The sequence below is a fragment of the Triplophysa rosa genome, linkage group LG17, assembly GCF_024868665.1.
Source record: "Triplophysa rosa linkage group LG17, Trosa_1v2, whole genome shotgun sequence".
Classification (NCBI taxonomy): Eukaryota; Metazoa; Chordata; class Actinopteri; order Cypriniformes; family Nemacheilidae; genus Triplophysa; species Triplophysa rosa.
In genome coordinates this window covers 15,547,348-15,567,298 of record NC_079906.1, presented here as the reverse complement: position 1 = coordinate 15,567,298, position 19,951 = coordinate 15,547,348, and the positions used below count along the sequence as shown (strand labels likewise).

At 37.2% G+C, this 19,951-nt stretch overlaps 1 protein-coding gene across 2 annotated transcripts in view; it reads left to right on the top strand.

The window, feature by feature from the left end:
* Positions 1 to 3,731: 3,731 nt before the first annotated feature.
* itpr3 (inositol 1,4,5-trisphosphate receptor, type 3) overlaps positions 3,732 to 19,951 on the top strand; it is a 30,530-nt gene continuing 14,310 nt past the window's right edge. For both annotated transcript variants that reach the window (XM_057355831.1, XM_057355830.1), the window contains exons 1-26: positions 3,732 to 4,094; positions 6,327 to 6,397; positions 6,874 to 6,995; positions 7,216 to 7,302; positions 9,621 to 9,779; positions 10,473 to 10,571; positions 11,191 to 11,274; positions 11,508 to 11,654; positions 11,814 to 11,909; positions 12,727 to 12,765; positions 12,967 to 13,106; positions 13,192 to 13,291; positions 13,420 to 13,580; positions 13,692 to 13,833; positions 14,590 to 14,751; positions 14,924 to 15,096; positions 16,121 to 16,240; positions 16,341 to 16,523; positions 16,640 to 16,891; positions 17,111 to 17,255; positions 17,420 to 17,564; positions 18,189 to 18,376; positions 18,450 to 18,570; positions 19,129 to 19,183; positions 19,287 to 19,452; positions 19,682 to 19,873. In XM_057355831.1, coding sequence (XP_057211814.1) covers positions 4,003 to 4,094; positions 6,327 to 6,397; positions 6,874 to 6,995; positions 7,216 to 7,302; positions 9,621 to 9,779; positions 10,473 to 10,571; positions 11,191 to 11,274; positions 11,508 to 11,654; positions 11,814 to 11,909; positions 12,727 to 12,765; positions 12,967 to 13,106; positions 13,192 to 13,291; positions 13,420 to 13,580; positions 13,692 to 13,833; positions 14,590 to 14,751; positions 14,924 to 15,096; positions 16,121 to 16,240; positions 16,341 to 16,523; positions 16,640 to 16,891; positions 17,111 to 17,255; positions 17,420 to 17,564; positions 18,189 to 18,376; positions 18,450 to 18,570; positions 19,129 to 19,183; positions 19,287 to 19,452; positions 19,682 to 19,873 — 3,441 coding nt within the window. In that variant the 5' untranslated portion in view covers positions 3,732 to 4,002. The remainder of the gene's footprint in view (positions 4,095 to 6,326; positions 6,398 to 6,873; positions 6,996 to 7,215; positions 7,303 to 9,620; positions 9,780 to 10,472; positions 10,572 to 11,190; positions 11,275 to 11,507; positions 11,655 to 11,813; positions 11,910 to 12,726; positions 12,766 to 12,966; positions 13,107 to 13,191; positions 13,292 to 13,419; positions 13,581 to 13,691; positions 13,834 to 14,589; positions 14,752 to 14,923; positions 15,097 to 16,120; positions 16,241 to 16,340; positions 16,524 to 16,639; positions 16,892 to 17,110; positions 17,256 to 17,419; positions 17,565 to 18,188; positions 18,377 to 18,449; positions 18,571 to 19,128; positions 19,184 to 19,286; positions 19,453 to 19,681; positions 19,874 to 19,951) is intronic.

Below are 19,951 nucleotides of genomic sequence, written 5' to 3'. Positions count from 1 at the left end.
CCATGGATGGATGGTTGGTCTCTCTCAATAGGGTTCCAGTGAGGCACACCCCCTTTTGCTGCTCTTCCCCACTCTGATGGGTATGGTTGCCCTCTGCTGGCATTATCATGATGATTTAAACCTCTTTGCTCTTTTGTGAACTGGAATTCAGTACAGTGCAGTACAGTATAATATATTTCTGAAACTGATGAAAAAGTAATTTAAAGTAGGCTCTAAATTTAACAAAGACAAACATTAGTGCTGTCAATCATTTTTACAAAGAGCTTACCTGACACATAAAAGAGTGAATTTCAAAGTTTTCCCCACTACTATATCTGTGAACACTTTTAACTCTCTTTAAAATGGATATTGCTCAACAATTTCATCTGACTGTTTAGATACATGCCCATACTGTAAATGCATGCAACATAAATCTAATTATATAAATATTCTATATTATAAGTCTATATTAATAAATGTAAATACATGCATACGTTTTTAAAAGCACTACTCACTTTGGCCTGGAGAGGGCACAGTCAAACAGCAATGATCAGAGTTACAATTACAATGTACTGTAGTGTGCATGCTAAATTTGAGTGACAAACAGATGAATTGTGTGCAAAATATATCAGCCATCCACCTTGCAGCCCAATTGTTGTCAAACAGTGAGAGTGAATGATTGAATGAAATTCAGTCATGCATTCTTTTTATCAAAATTGGGTTTAGCATATGCATTAAATTCTACAGAAACAGGGGCTCTTTCTATTTTTCTATTCTCAATGTCTGATAAGCCAGTGTTTACATTATTGATTTAGTAAATGTATAAGCTGGGAATCAAACCCATGACCTTTGTTTCTAGCAACATGTTATACCAGGTGAGCTATACAAAAAGTATATGAATGAGTGTGTGTGTAAATATAAGTTACTGTATTTAATAAAGACACTATGGCCCGGTTTCACAGACACAGTTTAGCTTAAGTCAGGACTATGCCTTAGATGAATTAAGATATTTATGTCGCTTTTATATAAATGCCTTAGAAGAATACATTACTGGTGTGCATCTTGAGACAAAACTATGGCACTGATATATTTTAAGATATTTTGGGGCGAATTATATTCAGTTAAGACAGGTCACACATTTTAGTCTGGGACTATAGGCGCAAGCCTCGTCTTTGAAACCGGGTCTATATGTGTCATTACACATAGGTTACAGCACAGACAGCTGTTAAACTCAAGTTTCCTAGGCAGCAGTGGTACCAAAACAGGAAGGAGTGGCACTGTGCATTTTGTGGGTACGGGTGGCGGATAGATCATCTAAATGGATGATATTATCTCCACACACACATGTGCGCACAAACCAAAATCTAACATTTATAACAAAACCTGAAATCGGAACATTCCATCTTCAGCTATCCAAATGTGCATATTGTTGTGCATATCAAGTCTGGTGTTAATACACATTTTAAAATGTAATTTCTGTCAGATTACCACTGTATTTTTATATAACACTGCATATTTACCATAATAATTCATACTGTTAAGTTTCTAAATTGATCTAAATTAGCATCATGTAAAATGCTCCATGTTTTGAAGCATCTGTAAAACCATAAAGCATACTGTAAATGCTATCTAACACCAACCGGAAATCACAATGTAATACTAATAAGGCCAGAATCATTAGTGGTTACTTAGAAGAACAGTTAGAGCGCTTGTTTTGGCCATCCTCCAGTTAGAAACACTATGCTTCTCCATTTACAGTAAATGTGTAGTGTAGAGAAATACAGTATTTCTTGGAGATGTTTGTAAATCTGTTCTTTTTACCAACATGCTAAAACTGATCAACAAATAAGTGTCTCGATGCAGAAAATTGCAGTTTTCTGTGGCAGTGATGTTTGATAAGTGGGCTGTATCACAGTCAACATCTCCCTGTGTCAATAAGGATATGAGGAAAGAACTTTGAGTTAACCAGTAGAGGATACTCTTGTGCCTCAAGGAGCGGGAGCGCAGCATGCTAACAGACACAAAAGAAGATATTTCAAAGAATGTTGCTAACTGGCACCCATACGGTTACCAACTTTCTTCAAAATATCTTCTTTTGTGTTCTGGGGAAGAAAAGAAGTCATACAGCTTTAAAATGACAAGAGAGAGTTATAGAATGTCAGACAGAATTTTCATTTTGGGGTGAACTATCCCTTTAATTGTGGGAGAGTATATGTTTGTGACCACGGTTAAATGATTTTATGCACGGTCTCAGCTCTGTTATAAAAGATGTTGCTCCAGGAAAAGGAACACATCTCACTGGTGTAAATCATGTCGTGTGCATAATTTCCAAGAGGTAACTGAAGGGTTCACCCGAAAACATGGGATTGCATAGGAGAGAGCATGGCAAAATCAAACTAATGGAGCTCTATTGCCAGCCAGCAATGCAAATCCGGCCACAATCGAATCTCATCCTCCCTGCGGCATGATTTGAATGCAAATTTGCCTGGACATCCATTTTGAATACGTGGAAACACAGCTCGTCGTTCAGAGCAACTACCATGCACAGATGTGATTTTGCATGTCACAGATTCATGGATACATACTTTTTCTCCTTGACGATGCCTGTTTCATTTTCTTTTACAGTTTAGTAAATAAATATTTTATATAACAACACATTTCATTGATTTCAATCAACTTTTTTCATTCCTCATTTTCACAGTGCATCAAAACTGAACATGTGCTTTTTGAGATTGAACCCACAATCTTATTGTTGCAAGCACAATTCTCTACCAGTTGAATAACAGGAACAACAACACATATTGTGACCTTGTTTTCAAGCACAAATGAAGCAGCTGTGAATCTAAGACTTTTCACCATGAACCACAAACACATATTGAGCACAAGTGTAAGTACTCTTGCTGTAGTACTATAACTGTCTATTTATACTGTATACCGTAACTATAAGTGTCAAATGTTACAGAAGTTCTATTTAAAATTCATCACATGTATGCAAGAATGCTACTGAAGCATCAAATAATGAAGACATTGCATTCTAACTCATTTTATTATATACCGTGTGCGCACAAAGTTATTCTGTTTTGTAAATTAGATTCTCTAGAAAAGGTTGTTGCAGAAGTTCTCATGAAGACATTACACTGCAGGCCCATTTTAAACCGGGTTGCCCCTTGTATTGTGTTGTTGAATGCCATGTTTTGTCTTATGAATTGAAGCAGGAAATTTCGCCCTAGTTTATAAATAAGATGTTGGGTGTGTCTGCTTATATGGGCCGATGCAGGTACGAGAAACAATTTAAAAACATTACTTTGGTTCTGTTATTAAAATAAACAGTTGTAATCAGTGGTATCCCTGCTGAAAAAAACAACAATAGAAACCATCACAGACTGATTTAATGGTTAATGAGAATTGTTTTGGTGTTAATGATGTGCTGTTTTGTTGGTGGGATGTTATCTGGTGGATGAATTAAATCTCACTGAATTAAGCCCAAAACAAACAACATGAAGTGATTTTGTAATAGTTGTAATGGTGCAGCATATGGTTCATAATGGTAGTCTATAGTGTAATGGAGACGAATAGATTTTTTGTTTTTCTATCAATGCACTTAGGCTACTTCAGGAAAAGTGCAAAAACACATTTTTTTTATAATGAACATAGCTGTTCAACCAGATAGCTTGTAAATGTCTAATGCTCTAGTTTAAGTGAAGACTCTCGTTTAGACTCCCTCCCCTACAGGCGTGTTTTGACTTGACGAAGTTGCGTGTGCTTCCTGGTTTGAAGCATGAGCTCAGGTACAGCCCAAACGTCAAAGATCGAGTCACTTCTGTACCTCGGACATCTGTGGTCAAGATTCCCGGCCGCACATTCAGTTGGCGATAAACTTTTGCGGTAGTTTCTTTCGTTTGCGTGATCTCCAACTCCACCGGGATGGATTTATGCTTCAACTGGGGGTGAAGCGCGCGTACACCCGCTTTTCAGGAAGAGTTTTGAAGTGTCCGGGGTTCAAGCATCCGCACATCAGCCAAGATGTCTGATTCAGCGTCCAGTTTCTTGCATATAGGCGACATTGTGTCCCTATATGCAGAAGGAACTGTTAATGGTTTCATAAGCACACTGGGGTAAGTGACTTGACTCGCCAAATTTCACCCCAACAAGACCCTTCAGCAGCAATATACGATTGTTTAAAACGACTGCGTAAGTGATACTGTATGTTTAATTAAATCAGTTCGCATAGATTTAATTCATGTAATTTGTGTGAATTGACATGATCTGTATAATGCAGGATTTTCTTGATGTTTTGTGGGAGAGAGAAAGCTGCACACAGCCAGGTGTTTGTGATTATAATGCAGTAGCTTATGTCAACTGCCTGGAATGTGAAACGTTTTGATACATGTAACAGATCAGAATATTTCATGTGAAACGTATTGTACACTTACTATAAAGTAAGTGCCACTCCAGTGTTAAAAAAAGATCACGAATGATATATATTGATCACTCTTGAGTAGTGTTGTCAAAAGTACCGGTACTTCGGGTCCAAGTCGGTACCTAAAGATAAAAAAGTTGTCGGTACCTAATTTTCATAAACCCCGGTACCACCGCCGTCCCGGGTCAACCGGGTACTGATGCTGTGTCTGACAGCCAGGTTGTCAGTTGGAAACTTTTTATAGACGCAATAAGACGTGATGAGCGGATAAGCGCGGCTCCGATCCACAAGAGATGCGCGCAGAAATACTTCAGATTAAAGTCATATCACGAAGAAAACAAACAGAGTTTTGTGGTGAAACGAGGAAGCATCCGGATTTAAGTTAACAAGTTCAAGCGGTAAGTTTCAAATTCTGTTCGCGTTTGCATTATGAATGTTGTATCATATGTTAAATTTAAAGGTTACGTTAAAATAAACGTCCCTGTTTGCGCGTTAATTTGTTAGCGCCAATGCTAATCCAGTCAAGTGTCTTTATTACCCATTTAACGCTTTTATAACTGTAATGTGGTAAAATAAGTGGGAGGACAGGGTGGGGTTTACAGTACCTATTTTATATAGGCCTATCTGAAATCTATGTGCTAGAAAACTAGCATACTAACTGTATGACTAGCAATGTGTATGTCTTAGATACTGTAACTCTATTAGGTTTAAAAAGCCACATTTAAACTAAAGAAAAATATATCTGTTGCATTTATTATTTTAATATACAGTTACCTTAATGTAAGTAATCTTGTGTAAATGCAGTATAAAAACGGAGGTTTGTTTTAATATTGCATATGCATGTTTGTTCAGTCAGTTGACTTACTGAAGTTTATTCTATTTGTCTTTTACAGCAGCAGACTGAGGAGGATGTTCATCAGCATCAGCAGTGAGCACACAACAGTTTCAGCAACAATTAACTTATACTTCATGTATACAAAATGGCATTGCTTTCTATACATTTATATTAACAATGAGCTTTATTAATAAAATTGTGTTTCAATTAGCATGTACTGGTGTTTTGCTTTGGTACCGAAATTGGTACCGAGAACCGTGGAATTTTACTGGTATTGGTACCGACTACTGAAATTTTGGTACCGTGACAACACTACTCCTGAGTTTTTTTACATCACGCACGCACACACACACACACACACACAATGTTTTGGTATCTTTGAGAGGATTTGCCATAGAATTCCATTGTTTTTGTACTGACCTAATGGTATTTTCTATGCCCGAATTTAGCACACCCTTTAACCTCTCACAGAAACGTTTTTGCAGTTTACATAAAATAAGCAATTCCCTTGTGGGGAATGCAGGCTGGTCATCACAAGATAGATCTAAGGTTTTACTACTACCATACATACACAGTACCTTAGAGATGTACTATTAACATGTTGTTTGATGAGAAACACCCCCCACGTTTTCTCTTGAAAAGTGACAAACTATCTGCAAAAACATAGGTTCATTTGCTAACCCTTCTTATATAAAATTACAATCTTACATTTAAGTATATATTGAAAGCTTTTGGAATGAGTCGTATTCTTACTGTATACAGTATATTCTGAAATCAGGACACAATTTTAGATAGAGGCCTGAAACCGAAACAACAGACAGTCACTTGGCACCGTGTTGCTCTCTGAAACAGCATTCAGAAGCGTCCATAGTTTTTCCTTGGGCTATTTGAGCTGTTCTGATAAACAGACTCGCCAAGGGCCTTATTGGGCTGGCCTGGCAACCTAAAACACATTTTCTAGCCTGTTTCTGAGAAACGGACTGCAATAGTTGGAGTCAGGTTACTGACTCAGAAAGTGATTCACTTCTTTGGATGTTTTGAAGAGTCGTTTTGTCAAGATATGTACATGACTCTCTGTGTTTATATTTACAGGTTGGTAGATGACCGTTGTGTTGTAGAGCCAGCAGGTGGAGATCTGGACAACCCTCCCAAAAAATTCAGAGGTTTGCTCTCTTCATTCTACATCTATGCACACCCACATTCATACTTTCAGTTTACGGAAAGGAGCATGTGAAATCTTTCCATGACTGGTTTAGACTCACTTCACATACATATTTACTTCAGTGTTGGTAGGAAGCGGGTATTTATATTAATGTTGGTTTGTTGGTTCCAAATGGGTCAACAATGTAGCAAAGTAACCTCAAATCATAAACAGGAATAAAGCTGCCTGAAAATACTTATCTAAAATACTTTTAATTAATACTTTTTTTAAAAGTTTAATTTAGTTTAGTTTACTTTTTTTTCATTTCTAGTAAAAGACTTAAATATTCCTCATACACATTCTTTCAAACACACTTGATTCAACATGTCTCACAGAATGTGCAAAGCTTTTTAGCGAATGAGTCACATTATACAAAAACAGACACCAGTAATTACTCTGTGAGGGATTCTGACATTGTTTAACTGTTTTTTTATCCAGATTGCCTTTTTAAGGTTTATCCCATGAACCGATATTCTGCTCAGAAACAGTTCTGGAAGGCCAAACAGGCAAAGCACGAGAAGGATAAGATAGGAGACATGGTTCTTCTGCAGAAATTGCAAGTAAGCGGAAAACAGTTGTTGTTTACTTTGTATCATTAAACAAAAACCCTTGTTTGGAGAGTTTTCAGTTACAGCTGTGAGCAAAGAGGGAAATGGTAATCCCATGTGTTGAATGGATTTACTACACATTTCAGGTGTAGATGTTGATTGATGTATTTGACATTTAAGTCTGTTGTCGTTCTATGTGTTAATTATTTTTCCCTTTTTGCCTGTACCAAAGCATGCAGCTAACTTGGAACAAAAACAGAACGACGCAGAGAACAAAAAGGTCCACGGGGACGTCGTAAAATATGGCAGTGTCATTCAGGTGAGAGCACATAGTGAATAAAATCGTACCTGTGACTGAGTTCCTGATACGGTTAATGTTGCCATCTTCCCATATTTGTATGTATCTTCAATCATGCTTCTACATATAAGCAGGAGTAAAGCTTCATTAAACAATAAGCTAGTCCAGACAAGTGTGCCCAAATGTAAAGCCATTTAAGGTCTTAAATGGGGGAGAAATGTAGAATTTCTGCAGGTCTGTGGCATAAGCCACAGTTTCTAGTTTCTAGAAACAAAAGATTAAGAGTTGTCCTGGTTATGCAAAGTCATGCATTTCATTTAGAATTCACAAGGAGGCTGAACACCAAGTTCTGTACTCTGAAAAGTCCACGTCTTAAAGGGATACTCCGCCCAAAAATGAAAATTCTGTCATGAATTACTCCCACAGTTGTTCCAAACCTGTATACATTTCTTTGCTCTGTTTAACACAAAGAAATATATTTGAACATTTTTTAGCAACTAACAGTTCTGGAACATCATTGACTACCATAGTAGGAAAATTAAAATGGTAGTCAAAGGTGCCCTAGAACAGTTTGCTTTCCTAATTTCTTGAAAATATCTCATATTGTGTTCAACAGAACAAAAAAAAAGATACAATTATTTTCCTACTATGATAGTCAATGATGGGGTGGAAATGTCAGTTGCTAACTTTATTCCAAATATCTTTCTTTGTGTTCATCAGAGCAAATGAATGTATAAAGGTTTGAAACAACTAGAGGGTGAGTAAATGATAACAGAATTTTCATTACTGGGTGGAATATCCCTTACATGTAGCATTCACAAACAATTTTACATTCATGATGTGGTGTATTTTAGAGTGAGACAGGACACGTAACAAAAAATGTAGGGTGGGGATTTTATGCAACAGCATATGATTGGATCATAACATGTGGGCATTTCATAGCAGGATGCAGCAGCATAGCTAGATACAGTATGCCTAGTCTCTGTGGAGAGGAGGGGCTGAAAGTAAGGTCTTTGTGTGATCAGACGAACAGGAAAGTTATTTCTGAAGCGGAGCAAGGAAAAATAACCGTTATTAGTTTGTTGATAGGCTTAAAACTATACTCATCTTTATCTCCGACTGTGAGGAAACGTGTCATTTTTGTCAGTGACGTCACATAGAGATAAGACACTAGCAACAATGCCCACACTATAGGAAACAGAACCTTATCCTGATACCATAGAGTATCCTGAAATAAAAACAAGTGCCTATGCACAGTGATTCCTGTGGGTTACTGCTTTTGCTTAGAAATGTACCGCTGTCTGGTTTCTTTCCACAAAGAGTTAAAGTGACATTTTGTGTAACTATTAAATTCTGTCATTATTTACTCACCCCTGTATTGTTTAGAATTAGTATGCTTGACAACCCTTGACATTTTTAAACTGCAATTGTATAAAATAAAATTCCATCAATGTGCTCCTTATGTCATCCATGACAAAAAATTGCATGCAGGCGAGTGAATTAATGAAGTTTTTCTATTTGAATGAAGAAGTCCTAAAATCTATGGCAACAGCTGAATTAATTTCAAGCTATTTAACAGCATTGCTACATCCTGCAGAGAAATAAATAGACAACACTTAAAACTTGAATTATGAATTGTCAATTGCATATAATATATTATTGGTTTATGGTGTATTTACAAAGACCAGTGCTCTAGATAACACATTCAGTTCGTCAGGTCAAATTCTTTGTTATGGAAATGACACTGCGTTTCGTGTAAACAGACGCAAACACACAGAATAAGTCACCGAAACCAATTAATAGTCCCAGTTCAGTGCTAACTTCAGTTTACAGCACATTAAAATTTGACACGTAAAGTGAACCCGGCCCTGCATTTTAAACAAACCCACGCAATCTTTCTGCAGCTTTATTGTTGCCTTTTTTCCAGTTGAAATAACACTCACCATTGAGAAACTGTGAAGTGGTTAGAAGTGATAAACCCTCTTACTGCCATTCAGTAGGACTGTCATACTGTAGTCATTGTTTCCATTCAAGACATTTACAATTATCTAGAAAAAGGAAGTACTTTCTTTTAATAAGCTACTTATTACTTGCAGAACTTTGTAGTGCAATAAGCCATTGGTTGGACATGACACAAAACAAATAGCTTTAAATTACTCATTACTTAGCAACAGCATGATATCTAAAACAAATGTGCATGGGTGCGTATTAATCTAAAATTCTATAGATGTTTGATCACAGGTGTGTTGTGTGTATATTGTCTGTATAATGTCCATTTTTTAATTTAGAATACATGATTATAGTAATAATGATTCCAATGAATCTTGATGTATTTTCAGCTCCTGCATATGAAGAGTAACAAGTATTTAACAGTGAATAAACGTCTTCCAGCGTTGCTGGAGAAGAATGCTATGCGTGTTACTCTTGACGGGACTGGCAATGAGGGATCCTGGCTTATTATCCAACCATTCTGGAAGCTCAGAGCTGATGGAGACAGCGTAATTAAAACACACACACGCACGCCATAACATGCATATTGTACTAATATCTATTGAATGTCATATTTTACCCAAAATCAGCACTGTCATTCCATATACCATAATGTAAAAAGCGTGTTACTTTAATAAAATGCAATGAAATAAAAATGTTACGATGTACATGACTGTAAATTTACTTTTTAAATAAACTATAAAAAATGGATTTTTTATATTTTGGTTTATCGTTAATTTATGTCACAATTGTTTTATAATTTCTGATTTCTGTTCATTTAGGGTAAAATATATCCCATACATGTCTCGCTTTATTCTTATACCTGTATACAAACACACACACACACACGCACGCACGCACGCACGCACGCACGCACGCACACACACACACACACACACATAAGTGCATTTCTTCATAAAAAAAGGGTAAAAGCATACACTTACCTGCACACCATCTTACAATTTCTAGTCTATCCAAATATAGACACACGTGTTCTTTACACACACATACACACTCACAAGGTTAGGAAAATGCATGCAAATGAACTTCATTCTGTACACATGTTTAATGCTAATCCAAGTTTAAATGTTTGGTGATTGCTTCTCCCTTGTGTAAAATGATCGAAAAGTACATATTTGCGTTTCAGATATTACTGGCTCTGACATACAGCCCCTCGCTGAATTGTTTGTACTCCGTTTTAGGTGGTGGTTGGAGATAAGGTGATACTAAATCCTGTTAACGCCGGACAGCCTCTTCATGCTAGCAATTATGAACTTCCTGATCACCCAGGTTGTAAAGAGGTGGGCCAGCTCTAGAAGACACAAGCATACATCATCATAACTCTCAAGTAGTCTGGTGATTGTAAAAGAGTCGACTCATTCATGCACTGCATCCCAATTTGCACACCAGCATTCGAAATTAGAATTAGTATGTTTTAGTATGATGATCAACTCTTTTTGCTGAAAATTTGAAGCACCGTAATGGTTATATAGTAAGTCACTGTAAAATGGTAAAAATTGCATAAAAGAATGAAGAAAAGCTAAAATGTATTGAGTTGTCTTTTGACCTGTAATGTACAGTATGTGCTATGTGATATACAACAGAATCCACTTCTGTTACCTGTAAGCATGTTTTAGTACTTGCATACTCTTTGCTACACACTCGAACTGTATGTATTTTCACAAAAACATTACATACTAATTAGTGCACAGTATAAATTAGGCAAAATGGCATTAGTTATTTATTTGTGGCTCCAGACATGTAGTATATGTCAAAATATACATGATTATACATCTAAAAATTATACATGCTCTGAGATTAATAATGGCATGAAGAAAGGTTTGCAAAATAAGTTAATAAGTTTATAAAAAACTATAAATAGTTCAATATTCTTTTATAATGCATGACTGCCCTCTACAGATCAACTCGGTGAATAGCAACACCAGCTGGAAGATCAATCTCTTTATGATGTTCAGTGATCACAAAGATGAAGTCCTCAAAGGAGTAAGTGGCTTTCTGGAAAACCTTCTCATATTATTGCTCACACATAAGTATTCAACTTATACTAATCAAATGGGCCAATTTTCTTTTTTTTTAAATAGATGTTAAAGCTTAATTATACATGTGGAGCTGTACAAGGCCCTGCTTAGACAAATGCAAAAATCTTTTTAGTGTAATTGTGGTATGCAGTATATGTTTAATAATGAGTGATATTTCTGTATGGTGTTTCTGCCTAGGGAGACGTGGTGAGACTGTTCCACGCAGAGCAAGAGAAATTTCTAACTTGTGATGACTACAAGTCTAAGCTGCACGTATTTCTTCGTACAACTCTGCGTCAGTCTGCTGCATCAGCCACCAGCTCCAATGCATTATGGGAAGTGGAGGTGAGATTTGTATTTTAATGACTCAATTGCATTTAAATAGCTTTATTTGAAGTAGTTTATTTTCTCTATGACGACTGAGTTATCCTTAATGATACTTGTATTTACTGTGTCATGATGAATTTTTATGGTTATGGATTATTTACTTGTGGTTTTTTGTAGGTGGTGCACCATGATCCATGTCGAGGTGGAGCGGGACATTGGAACAGCCTCTACAGATTCAAACATTTGGCCACGGGCAACTATCTTGCTGCTGAGGTAAAACTCTCCACATAAGTATAGAAGTATCCCATAAAAAAGAAAAATCACAGATGAGTTGCCTTTATCTCAATTAGGTGTCTTAGATGTGAATGACATTAAATAAAATGCAAATATCTCAGACATTTCTCCTAAAAACAATATTTTTTACATTTAATATTATTCATATAGCACTTTTCACAATTTTGCATTGTTGCAAAGCAGATTTGCATACAATTTACATACAAAAATATCACCATTAGAGAGAGTTATATAGAACTGAGCTTAGATTTGCCAAGTCTGTAACTTAAAGTACTTAAATGTAACACAACTGAGAGGCTTCATTGCCTTGTCTTGTTGTTAAATTAGTACAGATTTACATGTATGAATAACCGTAAATTATTACATGTATAATTTGAAGCATACTGTATGTTTTATACACTGCGAAAATAGTATGTATTTCACCTATATTGCAGAATATTTAGCAAGCTGACTAGTAAAACTATACAGTTGGATGTATAACATATAACATTTTCCAAAGACACACGCAAACGTGAATCTGGCACCTGAACACAACCAGCTCGGAATCATGACATCAGAAGTGGGAATTACCAAATTTCCCAGAGCACTTGAAGGCAGCATAAATACACTGGGAAAACGAGATAGCAAGAATTTATATTTTTATAGTCACTTCGTCGCCAGGGGCCCGCTTGCGATGTGGGCAGGACCCGCGTGCGCTGCGAGCCCCTCTGCCGCACTGGCCCCAGTGCGGCTGCACTGCCTGTAGTTATGCCACTCTCTTGCATTGTGTTAAACGTATTTTTTCTCTGTGTGGCAGGAGAACCCAGGCTACAAAGAAGACAGCAACGAAATAGAGGTATGTTAAAATGAAAAGTCGATGCCTTGTTGTAACATAATGATCTCCTACATTACAGCAAAAAGCCAAGCCATGCAGTTTTCTGGTAGACTTACAGTACATCTCACTGAGAAGTGATCTGGTTTCTTGAATCTCCTAAAAAGAATATAGACATGCTTCTTCTTTTGTCTCCGAGTGTCCCTGAACTGTGTTTATTCCCAGGTGGACAGTAGCCACATCAAGCGGAATCTCGGTGAGAGGATAAAGTACAAGCTGGTGGCAGTGCCTCATGGGAACGATATCGCCTCACTGTTTGAGCTGGACCCCACCACATTGCAGAAGACCGATTCATTTGTGCCAAGGTTTTTATTGTTATTACCCTTCACTTTCATGTTGTGTTCTTTGTGAAGCATCTCTTGACTTAACCCTTTTCTCTGTTGCTGACAGAAATTCTTACGTTCGATTTCGCCACCTGTGCACAAACACTTGGATACAAAGCACCAACATTCCTATTGACATTGATGAAGAGCGGCCAATTCGATTAATGGTAAACACCCTTTATCTTTAGTTTTAATTGAATAAATGAACGTTTAGCCATCTATGCTACAATCCAAACCTATTAATGATGGAAGGGGTGGTTTATTAAATGATGATCTCCATTTCTATACCTCCTAGCTGGGCACCTGCCCCGCTAAAGAAGACAAAGAAGCTTTCGCCATCGTCTCGGTGCCGGTCATGGAGATTCGAGATCTAGACTTTGCCAATGACGCCAGCCTTATGTTGAGCACCGTGGTGGACAAGTTCAATGGTGGTTTCCTCAATCCGAATGATAGAAGGTAAAGTTCATGCATCACACTCCCACAGCCTCTATTTAATACCTGGTTTGGGGATTTTTTACATTGTGTGGTAGGACATGATCTCGGTGCATGATTCCTCTCTGTGCACAGATATGCCATTAAACTAATGGAGGATGTGGTTTTCTTCGTTGTGGACCAGTTTAACAATGGCCAGCCTGCCCTGGATGTGACAATGAACAAAGCCAACAGAGAGAGACAGAAGCTCATGAGAGAGCAGAACATTTTAAAACAGGTTCGATTTTAATAACTGGAAAACAACAAGGGCTTTGCACCAAAAGTTGTAAAAATGTTTCAAGTTTCTAATTTGATGTAAATGTGAAAAACTATATACATAAAACAATTAGGGCTGTCAAACGATTAATCGCATCCAGAATAAAGGTTTGTGTTTACATAACATATGTCTATGTACTGTGCATATTCATTTTTGTATTTATAAATACAAACACATACACAAGTATACATATTTAGGAAATATTTACATGCATTTATTTATATTTACCAATAATTGAAATGATATATACAGTAAATGTTTATTAATTTTTAGATTTTTCTTAAATATATGCATGGATGTGTATGTGTTAATAAATACAAAATTATTATGCACAGTACACAGATATATATTATGTAAACACAAACTTTTATTCTGGATTTGATTAATCGCGATTAATCTTTTGACAGCCCTAAAAAAATTTATCATGATATACCCTCATGTTGTTGAAAGCCTATATATCATTCTCTTTTCTGTGGAACACAAACGAAGATATTTTGAGGAATGTCTCAATGTGGTTTATGTCTATACAATGGAAATCAATAGGTGCTAGTGTTGTTTGGTTACAAACGTATTTCAAAATATCTCCGTTTATGTGTTTTTCAGAAGAAGGAAGGGTCATGTGGTTTTGGAATGACATTAGAAAGAGTAAATAATAAATGAATTTTCATTTTTGGGTGAACTATCCCTTTTATGCTGGATGTCTCCTTATCTTCTCAGATATTTGGAATCATTAAGGCCCCATTTAAAGAGAGAGGAACCGAACCTCCCCTCCTGAAATTGGAGGAGCTGTCGGATCAGAAGAATGCTCCCTATCAGTACTTGCTCAGACTGTGCTACAGAGTGCTGCGTCACTCGCAGGACGACTACCGTAAGAATCAGGTACTCCTACTAAAGAATGCTAGAGAACACATTGTTTGACTGAAGCTTGAGTTATTGTGGGTTTGATTCACTAACCGGGTGTATACATTCATACACAAACTGTAAGATAAACAGGTGGGGTTGGTTTGGTTGATATAAAAATGAGTTGCTTAACTCTTTCTCTGTTGCATAGGAGCACATAGCCAAACAGTTTGGAATGATGCAGTCTCAGATTGGTTATGATATTCTGGCTGAGGACACCATCACAGCTCTGCTACACAACAACCGCAAACTGCTGGAGAAACACATCACTAAAACTGAGGTGGAGACCTTCGTCAGTCTGGTTCGCAGAAACAGAGAGCCTAGGTCAGTGGTTGTGTCTCAAAATTATTAATGGACTACAGAAAAAACAAATGAATAAATATATGACTTGACTGCTTTAAAGTGATGCTTTAAAGTGATGCTGAGGACCAGAGATCGCAACATGAAATACGATATAGCATGATTGTTCAATAAACAAATGAATTCATTTCTGCCATGGTTTATTATTCACATTTTTTACCACTTCAGAATTTTGTTGAAAATAGATAAATCGTATTTTGGACCTTGATTACAGTTTTGTTTTTATTGTAGTTTTATTAATATTTTGAATGAGCTTTTATTTTTATTTAATTTAAATTATTTAATTTGATTAATTTTAGTTTTTAATGTAATGCAATAACTTTAATTTCAGTTAATTCCTAAAGGGGGTCGCACACCGGACGCAGAAGCGCTGAGCTACTCAGCTTAGCGCCATTGTTTGTAAAAATGAACATAAAAAAGCATCGTTTTCTGATTGTACACACACCGGCACCGCCATTTCGCGCCTGTCGGTGGTGCTCTGCTACAACTCAGGACGCTGTTCTGAGTGCTGCAGCGACACAAGGTGCCACTCGCATAATTTAACATTAAAGATTATTTCAGTCAAATAACATCTAATTTAATGTACACACTGACTTCACCATAAGCTGCGAGATGCATTTATCTGTTTGGGAATAACGGAAAAAGCGCATTAATACAGGAAACCTCTCGATTCTACCAAATTAATAACAGAGTTGTCCTAGACGCGACACTGTGCGGCTCGGCGCTTCTGCATCCGGTGTGCGACTCCCTTAAGGCAACAGTTCTTAGTTTTCGTGTAATATAAGCTTTTCAAAAAATGTTTAGGGTCATATTTTATTTGTGTTTAATAAACAGAAACGTTTTAATAGTTTTACTTTTAGTAAACTGAAAGAGTAAAACAATGTTTTGTAAACCATTATACAGACCAAACACTTCATGTATAGCATGTGTAAACAGAGCCTGAGTGTCTGTGAATGCTGTTCCATGTATTTTATGTTTCAATTTGCAGGTTTCTGGACTATCTTTCAGACCTGTGCGTGTCAAATAGCGTGGCAATCGCCGTAACTCAAGAGCTGATCTGTAAGTGTGTGCTGGATGCCAAGAACCAGGATATTCTCATGAAAACCGAGTGAGTCAATACAATCTACAGTAAATTCAGCAATGAAGAGGACCTTACTCTGTATGTGTGCCTGACTTTGTGTCGTGTGTTTATGTGTGGATTTATAAAGACGTCGACCTCCAAAAGAGGGTCAACACACCTCTGAATACATGGAAGAGTTCGGAGAGGAAGATGAAGTTTGGCTGATCTGGTGCGATAAGGCGAACGAGACACACGAGAAGAGCATCCGGCAGCTTGCGCAGGAGGCACGGCAAGGGAATGTGCATGACGAAAATGTGCTTACGTATTACAGGTCCTGAAAAAACGTTTTTATTTTATTTTTATTTTTGGATGAAACTGTTTACAAAATGTAACCATGTTTTCCCTTGACTCACAACCACACCAATTAAAATGTTTGTTTCTCTCCAGGTACCAGCTTAAACTGTTCGCACGGATGTGTTTTGACCGCCAGTATCTGGCCATAGATGAGATCTCAAAGCAGCTGGACGTGGAGCTGATTTCTCTCTGCATGATGGATGAATCTCTTCCCTTTGATCTGCGGGCTTCCTTTTGTAGACTCATGCTGCATGCGCACGTGGATCGTGACCCTCAGGAGCTTGTGACACCCATTAAGTTTGCACGCTTGTGGACGGAGATCCCCACCTCTATCAGCATCAAAGAGTGGGTTTAGATATCTCCTCTATCTTTTTTTGACAGTGGTCACACACAAAGCTATATGAAAGGATACCTATAAATACTATAAAAACACAATATTTTTTCCAAACCATTGACCTGTAGTGACCTACAGTATGACATACACAGCTATCCAAAAGACAGTATATTGCAGCATAAGATCTAGCCAAACAATGAACGTTGTATTTTTTGTATTATTTGTCCTAGTTATGATTCCCACTTGGACTATTCGAGGGACAATAAAAAGAACAAGTTTGCCCACACGATGGCTTTTATGGAGGAATACCTCAACAATGTTCTCATTGACGACCTGCCGTTTGCCAACGAAGAGAAAAACAAGCTGACGTATGAGGTACACTTATTAAAAATATTTTTTGAGGTGACAAGCTTTGTTAGCATTCTCAAGTTGAACTCATGGCTTTAATTCCCTGGAAACAAAACTGATAAAATGCATTGTTTGCACTGTTTGGAGAACATCCTCTGGTGTTAACACTAACATTACCTATTGCTCTTTAGGTGGTAAGCTTGGCCAGACATCTCATTTACTTTGGGTTCTACAGTTTCTTTGAGCTCCTGAGACTGACCCGCACTCTCCTGGGAATCATAGATTGCACTCCGAATGCTGCAGCCATCAATCCAGTATTTAATGATGATGGAACCGGTTAGTATTTGAAAATGAGAAGAATGCATATATAGCAGCGGCAAAAATTAAGAGACCATTCCAAGTCATTCATTTCAAATCATAATTTCTACGTGTATTGTGGCCATTCCAGTCCAGTGAGTGTCTGTTGAATTTCAGCAAATCAAACCTCAGGAGTGACGAAGGCATCCAACAGCAATGTTAAAGACTGAGCATTTTGTCAACAAATTGAGGTTAAAACATAAATAAAATAATTTTCACACAAAATTAATTTTCAAAATCTTTTCCTAAATATTAGTGTTTTACTGAACTTGTTTTATTTGCAGTATTTGAGGTCTGAAAAAACAGAGCATCTTTTCTGTTATTTTCACCTGTTTCTTCAGTTTTCATGTTCTCCAAATAAATGCAAATAAAAACAATATTTTTGTTTGAAATTTGAGAGAAACACTGTTAGAAGTTCACAGAATAAAACAAAAAGAATCATTTTACCTAAACACATTCATACCTATAAATAGTAAATTTAAAACGGTCTCTTGATTTTTTTTTCTGTGGCTGTATGTTATAAGGTTTAGATGTACGATATATATTATTCCATTGCTCATATTTCAAAACAGTCTGTACAATCTTTGAATCGTCTCTTTCCAGGTAAAAATGTCAGGCGCTCCATCCACGGCGTGGGGCAGATGATGTCCACCATGGTGTTGAGCAGAAAACAGTCCATTTTTTCCTGCTCTGGTCGCCCTGGTGACAGCCAGGCTGGAAGTAAAGATAGCATTGACACGCAGGATATCACTGTGATGGACACCAAACTGAAGATCCTGGAGATATTACAGGTAAGATGGAGATGTCTTTTGGACAACTGCTTTGTGCTGTCAGAACATCTACAACATCTGCTGGTTTTTACAGTTCATCCTCAGTGTGCGGCTGGATTACCGGATTTCCTTCATGCTTTCCGTTTTCAAGAAGGAGTTTGCGGATGTCTATCCTATGGGGGATGCAGATGCAACACATCACACGGAGCATGAAGGTACTTGATGTTCACATAAATGTGTAATATGCGAAACTGACGTGATTGAAAAGGCTTGCATACTAACTTACTAACTTACAGTGCTAACATACAGCAGCACTGCTTTTATGTACTAACATGATCACTGTACTCTGTTTTTCGTCTTTGTTTCTTGTCTCAGAGCAACGTCCTGGTGAGAGTGGCAAAGTTTTAATCATGTCTAGATAGTCTTAGAAAGTGTTACTTTAAGGTGATGGGTGTAACCGCCAACTTATTATGCGGAAGTAATATTGCACGAAAGCTAACTTGATCTGTAAAATTGCACGAAAGCTAACTAGATCTGTTTGACCTACGCAGTGGCGGAAATGAAATATAAATATATCAATTAATGTTTATAAATAAAACAATTATAAATAAAAGTCAAAATTATTTTTGCAATTCTTTTTATTGGTGCCAGCAGCATTACACATTCCACCTTAAGCGAACGCCATTTAAAATCAGTAGATTTAGATTACTTCACTAAATTATTGAAATTCCTTTCTATTGTAATTTTTTGAGATTACTTTTTCTATTGAGCAGCTGCCATCAACCTCTTGCACATTGGAGAGCAGGCAGAGGCCATGTTTGGAGTTGGGTATGCCAATGAATAATCTTTTCTGCTTTATCATTACTGTTCATCAAAGGCAACACAATTATACCCTGTGATGTAAAACCTCATTCTTCTTCTGATCTCTTAGGAAGGGAAACAGCATTCTGGAGGTGGATGATGAAGGTGGAAGAATGTTCCTGCGAGTTCTGATCCACCTCATCATGCACGACTACCCACCTCTGGTTTCTGGGGCCCTGCAGTTGCTCTTCAAACACTTCAGTCAAAGACAAGAGGTCTTGCACACCTTTAAACAGGTATGAAATTCATGGTTAAAAGTGTGTCTGGGTTCCTTCAGGTTCATCATGTTCACAAATATGCAAAATGGCATTATAGTACAAGTCCAGGCTGTAACAAAAGTGAAGAACTTGTTGCGGAAAGACGTTGAGGTGTGACTCAAACTTGAAAGGCTACAGCACTGACACTTTCGGAACTATAGCAATGATAGTGGTTTATATTGATTCTAATCCCCGTTTTAATTCTCAGGTTCAGCTCCTCATTACCACTCAGGATGTGGACAACTACAAAAACATCAAACGTGATCTGGATCTTCTACGCACCATGGCGGAAAAGTCTGAGCTTTGGGTCATTAAGAAAAGCAGCTCTGGAAAGGACGATAAGAAGGACAAAAATGACAAAAAAGACAAGAAAGATAAAGAGAAAAAAGAGCCTAAAGAGGTAGTAATGCAGTTTTATGTCTATCGTCTATGTGTGTCGCATATTCATTTGTTAATAGATTCCTAATTTTCTGGCATT